An 11,580-nucleotide genomic window follows, 5' to 3' on the forward strand; every position below is an offset into this window, starting at 1 on the left:
CATCAAGCTGTCACCAGCAAGGTCAGGGGGAGGTATGGGTAGGCTTTGGCTTTGTCCTTTTACCAGTTTCGAGTCGCAGCCACCTGTAAGCGATTTGTCAGTAATGAGAGTGTTGTCCGATATAATGTTGATGTTGTGGTATTTGGTTTTCAGTTTCTGACTGCAGCCTAGTTGGTTGTTCTGTAGGCCTAACCTTGAAGCTCATGTGGTTTGTTTATGTTTTCTGCAACTTTATCATCGAGATAGGCTTTTTGGGGCAGATTTGGTGTTGGGCGTTTGCCTGGTTTTGTAGTCTTTTACCATCTTTTACAAGTTTCCCAAGGAGGGTTTGGAGGTCATTGTTGAAGCATTTGGTGAGTTTAGAGTAGACTTACATTTTTTTTTAAATCTTAGACCCCCCAATTTTATAGAGGTCATTATGTTCGAATGTATCCATGCTCTGAGCGTGCTACAGCTATTTGGTTTTAAACCCCAGCCATGCTTCTTTGACCTGTGTACTCCTGAGTTCAGCAGACCATTCCAAATTCACCAGTTTGCATTTAAAGGCTTCACTAGTGTAGGTTTTTATGTTTCTAGTTGAGACTGTTTTGTGACAGCTGGCCTTGGATTATTATTTTTTTTTTTGTACGGGTACAACAAATCATATATATAGTGATCAATTAAACCGCATATAATAGCCCCCCTTAAGGTGATTTTGGACAGGTTACAACGAGATCTATAATGTTTTGAGAAAGTGTATCCTCATTTAGTGGGTTTAGTTAGCTGACTTAGTAAGAGTCTGTTGTTGAGTCATCAAGCTTGGTCTCTGAGAAGGTCAAAAAGTTAATCTTACCGTGTTCTGCCGTGGGGCACTCTGGATCGCCACTCCCGGCCCCGTTGTTGTGTCCCTCAGTCGGACACAACGGTTCCTTCCCTCCCATCCCAGTGTAGCTGGGTTTGACGAGGATTTGCGGACGACTGCGGATGCCTGCATTGATCACTTGGAGTTCACCGGTTAGCCGTGAAGGTGCCGCGGGGGTCCCTGGACTATCGTACTCAGCCACATTGTGTTCCTCGGTCGGACTCGATGGTTCTTTCCGTTGCGTCCCGATGGGCATTTGCGGACAACTGCTGAGGCCTGCGTTGATGACTTGGAATTCCTCGGTTAGCCGTGAAGGTGCCACAGGGGTCCCTGGACTATCGCTTTCAGCTGTGTTGTGTCCCTCGGTTGGACACAACGGCTCCTTCCCTCGCATCCCAATATAGCTGGTATTGACGGGGAATTGCGGACAACTGCGGACGGCTGCGTTGATCACTTGGAGTTCCCCGGTTAGCCATGAAGGTGCTGCGAGGGTTCCTGGAACCTCGTACTCTGCCACGTTTTGTCCCTCAGTCGGACAAAACGTTTCCTTCCCTTGCGTCCCGATGTAGCTGGGTTTGACAGGGATTTGAGGATGAGTCGTGATCTGAGGATCCATTGTTGTTGTTGTCGCGGTAGCGTTAGCAACATTAGCTTGGGGTGGGATCTGCTGATCCCTGGCCAAACTGGCATCAGCTTGCCTGGTAGTGTTTGGACCAGGGTTTTGTGGTACATCTCCAGATCGTAGCAGGTAAAGGAAAATTAATGTCCTTCTATCAAACTTGCCTGACAGAGGTTTATTCTTCCGATCCGGGTTTGACGTTAACGTGGAGTAGATAGTAGCTGTACCGAAACCAAGATGTTTGCGTTCGGTCCCGTCATGCAGGTAGAAGGCGTTGTGGGACTCCTTCTGTTCTCGAACATAATTCTCTGACTCTATTTGGTGGAGGTTCCGTGGTGATTTAAGGTATGAATCCGTACACCACAGAACGAAGAGGAGAAAGTAAGCAAAAATCCTAGCCGATGGTGCTGATTTAGCCCAAGGTGAGCGAGCAGGTATATTTAAGAAACACACGATAAGATGATGATTTCCTTTGTGTGAGCGTGTGTGTGTGCGTGTCATCTTGGCGGTGAATGATGGCTACAAGGGAGGGGGGGAGGGACCACTCATTGGCTGGACTGGAGGAACAGCAGGTAGAACAGAACCTGCACAATAGCATCATGTCACTGTTAAGTTAAACTAAACAATAACAACAACATTCAATTTAAAACAGAAAGGCTTGTCTATCATCTGAATACCGGCCTGGTTGCCCAAACACAGGCTACTGTGGCCCAGGAGTCCAACCCAAACATATAACAGCTGACACAAGCCCACACCGTGTTTGTTTGTTTGTTTGTTTGTTTGTTTTTGTGCCCTCTGGCCCTCCTGGCATATGACCGGTGGGCCAGAAGCCCAGTCCACCCCTGATAGTTTAAAACTCTACTGTAAATCTGAAAAAAATCTGAGATCAGGTGGTGTAGTTTGACAAGCAGTCCAGTAGGTGGTGTAGAGTATCCACATCAAGACAGAAGAAAGAAGTTCAAAAAAGATCAGAGATGTTTCCTTTTTAAAATATGTGTTGTAGTTGAAGTAGGCTAGGTGAAATGATGTGTTTTGTTTATGTCTTTGAAGGAAACGTGTATCTGTCAAACAGAGAGCTCTGAGACTTCAATTATGACTCACCGATGGAATGACTTCTGTTATTTTCTGGTGATTCTATCTGGACATCACTGAAAGAAAAGACAATACATTATTATATACAGAGACCAGACATCATTGCTATAAAAGTTAGCTCAATGTGATCTCAATGAGTGTACAGTGTACACTGCACCCACATGCACATCCCGCATGCGCGCGGGCACGCACACACACACACACACACACACACACACACACACACACACACACATACACACACACACACACACACACACACACACACACACACACACACACACACACACACACACACACACACAAAACCACATCTGGTGAGCCTGTACAGGGCTGTTGTTTTCGCATGCCCTCCTTTGCAGTAAAGTGTTGGTATGAGACTCATTTCATTAAGCAAAGGTTTCAATGTTTGTAAAAGTGTTCTATGAATAAGGTTTGGTTTGAGTGTAATGGAATAGTACTATATTATATAGTACCATATACTAGTACTATTGACTGTTTGACTGTTGACCTCCATCCTCTGTCTGGCACTGTAGCAATAACTGCCATTTATCATAAAATATTCTTTGCGACCGAAGGTCGCATTTACCCTGGAAAACCTTGTCGCTTGAGTGACCTTCTGTACAGGAAGTGATGTCAGTGTGATGTCAGCGAGTTGTGACATCACTTCCTGTACGGGGTGGCTACACAAGACTAAGAAAGACAAAAAAAAAGCTCAAACCGGTACTCGAAACGTTCTTAGAATGTAACATATTTTCTAAAGTAAATATTGGGGCGGCTGTGTTAAGAACGTTTCGTTGTCAAGCTCAACGTTTGGCATTTGGACCTATACATGGAGAAATGGAGAAAACCTGTTTGGCCTAAACATGGAGATGTGGAGAACACTATACATGGAGATAGTCCAGTCCATCATGTCATATGGGACTACCGTCATAGACAGTAGCCATTGTTAGGCCGGAGTCAATGGCTGTCTGTCTGACTGTCTGTAGAGGAAGTGATGTCACATGACATACTTTTTATGCCCATATATGAGTCATTCTGTACCACATCTCCATGTTTAGGCAAACTCCACACAGAAATGCCCTATCGCCAACCCCAACTAGGGTGTTGGCGATAGGGCCTTTATGTGTGGAGTTTGCATGTTCTCCCCGTATCTCCTAGGGTTGATACCCTCACAAAAACATGAAAAAACTCCCCCCAGAATGACAACAACTAGAATCGTCAGGGAAACGCTGTGGTTGGCCAGATGGTCAAGAATTGAGGTCGCATGTCACCCTCAGGTGTCTTACTAGTAATAATAATACACATCTTTAATAAAATTGAAATTTTAGTAACAATAATGAATTCATGCATATACATATTTCAATCATCCATTATACCCACAAAGTATTGACTGGAACACATTGAAATCTAAAACCGGCAACTTCCCCCAGGTTAATAATCACTTATAGGGACTGCTTACAGTCAAAAATCAAAAGACAGGAGATTGGAAAGAATAACTGATCTACAAGCTCACAATGCATCACAATGTGATGTGTTAATGCCTTTCTTCACCATCCAGTGTCAAACATAGACAACAAAAGTAGCCGATCTACAAGCTCCACACACGCACAATGTTGACAGAGTAATGTTTAGTGTGCAATGACTGCAGAAACATATCAATCAACAAGACTGCAGAGTGAGAATATACCTGTTAATCTCTATTATGATACTTTTCTGTGTGTATATCTGCCTCAGGCCGGGTTGTCTACCCAGGGTTACATATTGATCACATGACCACAGAGATAATGTGTAGTGATTGTGTGAGTTATGGATCAACTTTATAGGACTAGTAGCAAAAAGTGTATTTTTAAAGAAAATGTAATGTGTAAAGGCACAAAATGTAGTTTGGAACAAATGGCCCAGACTTGTATGTGAAGTTGAATTACGATCCAAGATATCATGGAGAATTCAGATTGTATGAGCTACAGTTCAAGAGTTATAGGACAAAACATGAAGAGGGAGCTTATAGCGTCACCATGTGGCTGATTTTAAAATACAATTTAAGAAATTAAATGGGGTGGAGGTTCTTCCTTAGCCTACTGGGAGTTGAATAACAATTATGAATTCATGCATATGAATCATTCATTCATCCATTACCATATCCATGAAGAATTGATTAGATATGGTAGGAAACTTCTCTCATGTGAACATAATGTTACAACTTCTCTCATGTTAACATAATGTTTCTCCTATAGGGTCTTGGTTGCTATAGAAACCACAGCACAGACGCTTTGAGGCAGGGGTCTCTGCTTCCATTCAAAAGTCAGGAGAGTGGAATAATAGCTGATCTACAAGCTGTGACGTGTTACTGCCCTTCATCATTCAACAGTGTCACAAAAACAACAAAAGTAGACGATCTACAAGCTCAAATCTGTGACATTATAGTTATGTTTTACCCTCTTTGCTAGATGCAGGCCTACATCATCACTATGTGTCAGTAGCACTGAAGACTGACCACTAAATGTGTTCATCACCAGAGACCAAGCAAAGAGGAACCCAAGAACAAGCTGCAGGAAACTGTCAATGTTGCCACAGTTCCTCAAAGTTTGATATTTCAACAGAGCCTTAACATGAAGACATTCTATCATGTTCTTTATTCTCTGCATCACTTGACATATCTATGAGAGTAGAACATTAGAAATGGTTTGTTACAATGCATGTGGAGTCATGTTCTATAATGCATGCAGTAGCGTATCCAGGATTTAGATTTAGGGTAGGAGAAATGACTACTCAATGGACGACTACCGGCTCCGCCCCCTCCAAAAGCTGCCTCCGCCACTAAGTAGGAAGTAGGCTAGGTGAAATGATGTGTTTTGTTTATGTCTTTGAAGGAAACGTGTATCTGTCAAACAGAGAGCACTGAGACTTCATTTATGACTCACCGATGGAATGACTTCTGTTATTTTCTGGTGATTCTATCTGGACATCACTGAAAGAAAAGACAATAAATTATTATATACAGAGACCAGACATCATTGCTATAAAAGTTAGCTCAATGTGATCTCAATGAGTGTACAGTGTACACTGCACCCACATGCACATCACGCATGCGCGGGCACGCGCACACACACACACACACACACACAGACAAAACCACATCTGGTGAGCCTGTACAGGGCTGTTGTTTTCGCATGCCGTAAAGTGCAGTAAAGTGTTGGTATGAGACTCATTTCATTAAGCAAAGGTTTCAATGTTTGTAAAAGTGTTCTATGAATAAGGTTTGGTTTGAGTGTAATGGAATAGTACTATATTATATAGTACCATATACTAGTACTATTGACTGTTTGACTGTAAGCCACAAGACCTCCATCCTCTGTCTGGCACTGTAGCAATAACTGCCATTTATCATAAAATATTTTTTGCGACCGAAGGTCGCATTTACCCTGGAAAACCTTGTCGCTTGAGTGACCTTCTGTAATCTTTCCGTACAGGAAGTGATGTCAGTGTGATGTCAGCGAGTTGTGACATCACTTCCTGTACGGGGTGGCTACACAAGACTAAGAAAGACAAAAAAAAGCTCAAACCGGTACTCGAAACGTTCTTAGAATGTAACATATTTTCTAAAGTAAATATTGGGGCGGCTGTGTTAAGAACGTTTCGTTGTCAAGCTCAACGTTTGGCATTTGGACCTATACATGGAGAAATGGAGAAAACCTGTTTGGCCTAAACATGGAGATGTGGAGAACACTATATATGGAGATAGTCCAGTCCATCATGTCATATGGGACTACCGTCATAGACAGTAGCCATTGTTAGGCCGGAGTCAATGGCTGTCTGTCTGTCTGTCTGACTGTCTGTAGAGGAAGTGATGTCACATGACATACTTTTTATGCCCATATATGAGTAATTCTGTACCACATCTCCATGTTTAGGCAAACTCCACACAGAAATGCCCTATCGCCAACCCCAACTAGGGTGTGGGCGATAGGGCCTTTATGTGTGGAGTTTGCATGTTCTCCCCGTATCTCCTAGGGTTGATACCCTCACAAAAACATGAAAAAACTCCCCCCAGAATGACAACAACTAGAATCGTCAGGGAAACGCTGTGGTTGGCCAGATGGTCAAGAATTGGCGCGACATGTCACCCTGAGGTCGCATGTCACCCTCAGGTGTCTTACTAGTAATAATAATAATACACATCTTTAATAAAATTGAAATTTTAGTAACAATAATGAATTCATGCATATACATATTTCAATCATCCATTATACCCACAAAGTATTGACTGGAACACATTGAAATCTAAAACCGGCAACTTCCCCCAGGTTAATAATCACTTATAGGGACTGCTTACAGTCAAAAATCAAAAGACAGGAGATTGGAAAGAATAACTGATCTACAAGCTCACAATGCATCACAATGTGATGTGTTAATGCCTTTCTTCACCATCCAGTGTCAAACATAGACAACAAAAGTAGCCGATCTACAAGCTCCACACACGCACAATGTTGACAGAGTAATGTTTAGTGTGCAATGACTGCAGAAACATATCAATCAACAAGACTGCAGAGTGAGAATATACCTGTTAATCTCTATTATGATACTTTTCTGTGTGTATATCTGCCTCAGGCCGGGTTGTCTACCCAGGGTTACATATTGATCACATGACCACAGAGATAATGTGTAGTGATTGTGTGAGTTATGGATCAACTTTATAGGACTAGTAGCAAAAAGTTTATTTTTAAAGAAAATGTAATGTGTAAAGGCACAAAATGTAGTTTGGAACAAATGGCCCAGACTTGTATGTGAAGTTGAATTACGATCCAAGATATCATGGAGAATACAGATTGTATGAGCTACAGTTCAAGAGTTATAGGACAAAACATGAAGAGGGAGCTTATAGTGTCACCATGTGGCTGATTTTAAAATACAATTTAAGAAATTAAATGGGGTGGAGGTTCTTCCTTAGCCTACTGGGAGTTGAATAACAATTATGAATTCATGCATATGAATCATTCATTCATCCATTACCATATCCATGAAGAATTGATTAGATATGGTAGGAAACTTCTCTCATGTGAACATAATGTTACAACTTCTCTCATGTTAACATAATGTTTCTCCTATAGGGTCTTGGTTGCTATAGAAACCACAGCACAGACTCTTTGAGGCAGGGGTCTCTGCTTCCATTCATAAGTCAGGAGAGTGGAAAAATAGCTGATCTACAAGCTGTGACGTGTTACTGCCCTTCATCATTCAACAGTGTCACAAAAACAACAAAAGTAGACGATCTACAAGCTCAAATCTGTGACATATAGTTATGTTTTACCCTCTTTGCTAGATGCAGGCCTACATCATCACTATGTGTCAGTAGCACTGAAGACTGACCACTAAATGTGTTCATCACCAGAGACCAAGCAAAGAGGAACCCAAGAACAAGCTGCAGGAAACTGTCAATGTTGCCACAGTTCCTCAAAGTTTGATATTTCAACAGAGCCTTAACATGAAGACATTCTATCATGTTCTTTATTCTCTGCATCACTTGACATATCTATGAGAGTAGAACATTAGAAATGGTTTGTTACAATGCATGTGGAGTCATGTTCTATAATGCATGCAGTAGCGTATCCAGGATTTAGATTTAGGGTAGGAGAAATGACTACTCAATGGACGACTACCGGCTCCGCCCCCTCCAAAAGCTGCCTCCGCCACTAAGTAGGAAGTAGGCTAGGTGAAATGATGTGTTTTGTTTATGTCTTTGAAGGAAACGTGTATCTGTCAAACAGAGAGCACTGAGACTTCATTTATGACTCACCGATGGAATGACTTCTGTTATTTTCTGGTGATTCTATCTGGACATCACTGAAAGAAAAGACAATAAATTATTATATACAGAGACCAGACATCATTGCTATAAAAGTTAGCTCAATGTGATCTCAATGAGTGTACAGTGTACACTGCACCCACATGCACATCACGCATGCGCGGGCACGCGCACACACACACACACACACACACACACACACACAAAACCACATCTGGTGAGCCTGTACAGGGCTGTTGTTTTCGCATGCCGTAAAGTGCAGTAAAGTGTTGGTATGAGACTCATTTCATTAAGCAAAGGTTTCAATGTTTGTAAAAGTGTTCTATGAATAAGGTTTGGTTTGAGTGTAATGGAATAGTACTATATTATATAGTACCATATACTAGTACTATTGACTGTTTGACTGTAAGCCACAAGACCTCCATCCTCTGTCTGGCACTGTAGCAATAACTGCCATTTATCATAAAATATTTTTTGCGACCGAAGGTCGCATTTACCCTGGAAAACCTTGTCGCTTGAGTGACCTTCTGTAATCTTTCCGTACAGGAAGTGATGTCAGTGTGATGTCAGCGAGTTGTGACATCACTTCCTGTACGGGGTGGCTACACAAGACTAAGAAAGACAAAAAAAAGCTCAAACCGGTACTCGAAACGTTCTTAGAATGTAACATATTTTCTAAAGTAAATATTGGGGCGGCTGTGTTAAGAACGTTTCGTTGTCAAGCTCAACGTTTGGCATTTGGACCTATACATGGAGAAATGGAGAAAACCTGTTTGGCCTAAACATGGAGATGTGGAGAACACTATATATGGAGATAGTCCAGTCCATCATGTCATATGGGACTACCGTCATAGACAGTAGCCATTGTTAGGCCGGAGTCAATGGCTGTCTGTCTGTCTGACTGTCTGTAGAGGAAGTGATGTCACATGACATACTTTTTATGCCCATATATGAGTAATTCTGTACCACATCTCCATGTTTAGGCAAACTCCACACAGAAATGCCCTATCGCCAACCCCAACTAGGGTGTGGGCGATAGGGCCTTTATGTGTGGAGTTTGCATGTTCTCCTCGTATCTCCTAGGGTTGATACCCTCACAAAAACATGAAAAAACTCCCCCCAGAATGACAACAACTAGAATCGTCAGGGAAACGCTGTGGTTGGCCAGATGGTCAAGAATTGGCGCGACCTCGCCCTTTAGGGCGAGGTCGCATGTCACCCTGAGGTCGCATGTCACCCTCAGGTGTCTTACTAGTAATAATAATAATACACATCTTTAATAAAATTGAAATTTTAGTAACAATAATGAATTCATGCATATACATATTTCAATCATCCATTATACCCACAAAGTATTGACTGGAACACATTGAAATCTAAAACCGGCAACTTCCCCCAGGTTAATAATCACTTATAGGGACTGCTTACAGTCAAAAATCAAAAGACAGGAGATTGGAAAGAATAACTGATCTACAAGCTCACAATGCATCACAATGTGATGTGTTAATGCCTTTCTTCACCATCCAGTGTCAAACATAGACAACAAAAGTAGCCGATCTACAAGCTCCACACACGCACAATGTTGACAGAGTAATGTTTAGTGTGCAATGACTGCAGAAACATATCAATCAACAAGACTGCAGAGTGAGAATATACCTGTTAATCTCTATTATGATACTTTTCTGTGTGTATATCTGCCTCAGGCCGGGTTGTCTACCCAGGGTTACATATTGATCACATGACCACAGAGATAATGTGTAGTGATTGTGTGAGTTATGGATCAACTTTATAGGACTAGTAGCAAAAAGTTTATTTTTAAAGAAAATGTAATGTGTAAAGGCACAAAATGTAGTTTGGAACAAATGGCCCAGACTTGTATGTGAAGTTGAATTACGATCCAAGATATCATGGAGAATACAGATTGTATGAGCTACAGTTCAAGAGTTATAGGACAAAACATGAAGAGGGAGCTTATAGTGTCACCATGTGGCTGATTTTAAAATACAATTTAAGAAATTAAATGGGGTGGAGGTTCTTCCTTAGCCTACTGGGAGTTGAATAACAATTATGAATTCATGCATATGAATCATTCATTCATCCATTACCATATCCATGAAGAATTGATTAGATATGGTAGGAAACTTCTCTCATGTGAACATAATGTTACAACTTCTCTCATGTTAACATAATGTTTCTCCTATAGGGTCTTGGTTGCTATAGAAACCACAGCACAGACTCTTTGAGGCAGGGGTCTCTGCTTCCATTCATAAGTCAGGAGAGTGGAAAAATAGCTGATCTACAAGCTGTGACGTGTTACTGCCCTTCATCATTCAACAGTGTCACAAAAACAACAAAAGTAGACGATCTACAAGCTCAAATCTGTGACATATAGTTATGTTTTACCCTCTTTGCTAGATGCAGGCCTACATCATCACTATGTGTCAGTAGCACTGAAGACTGACCACTAAATGTGTTCATCACCAGAGACCAAGCAAAGAGGAACCCAAGAACAAGCTGCAGGAAACTGTCAATGTTGCCACAGTTCCTCAAAGTTTGATATTTCAACAGAGCCTTAACATGAAGACATTCTATCATGTTCTTTATTCTCTGCATCACTTGACATATCTATGAGAGTAGAACATTAGAAATGGTTTGTTACAATGCATGTGGAGTCATGTTCTATAATGCATGCAGTAGCGTATCCAGGATTTAGATTTAGGGTAGGAGAAATGACTACTCAATGGACGACTACCGGCTCCGCCCCCTCCAAAAGCTGCCTCCGCCACTAAGTAGGAAGTAGGCTAGGTGAAATGATGTGTTTTGTTTATGTCTTTGAAGGAAACGTGTATCTGTCAAACAGAGAGCACTGAGACTTCATTTATGACTCACCGATGGAATGACTTCTGTTATTTTCTGGTGATTCTATCTGGACATCACTGAAAGAAAAGACAATAAATTATTATATACAGAGACCAGACATCATTGCTATAAAAGTTAGCTCAATGTGATCTCAATGAGTGTACAGTGTACACTGCACCCACATGCACATCACGCATGCGCGGGCACGCGCACACACACACACACACACACACACACACACACACACAAAACCACATCTGGTGAGCCTGTACAGGGCTGTTGTTTTCGCATGCCGTAAAGTGCAGTAAAGTGTTGGTATGAGACTCATTTCATTAAGCAAAGGTTTCAATGTTTGTAAAAGTG

The 11,580-nt window shown here is 41.6% G+C and overlaps 1 protein-coding gene across 1 annotated transcript in view; it reads right to left on the bottom strand.

The window, feature by feature from the left end:
* Positions 1 to 1,457, bottom strand: part of LOC308280336 (NLR family CARD domain-containing protein 3-like) — a gene marked incomplete at both ends in the record, with an annotated part of 48,709 nt that extends 47,252 nt beyond the window's left edge. Inside the window, one exon of the mRNA XM_080720598.1 lies at positions 833 to 1,457. Within this exon, the coding sequence (XP_080576724.1) occupies positions 833 to 1,457 (625 nt within the window). The remainder of the gene's footprint in view (positions 1 to 832) is intronic.
* Between the last annotated feature and the right edge of the window lie 10,123 nt (positions 1,458 to 11,580).

This window comes from Nannobrachium achirus (assembly GCF_963921795.1).
Source record: "Nannobrachium achirus genome assembly, chromosome: 24".
Taxonomy (NCBI): Eukaryota; Metazoa; Chordata; class Actinopteri; order Myctophiformes; family Myctophidae; genus Nannobrachium; species Nannobrachium achirus.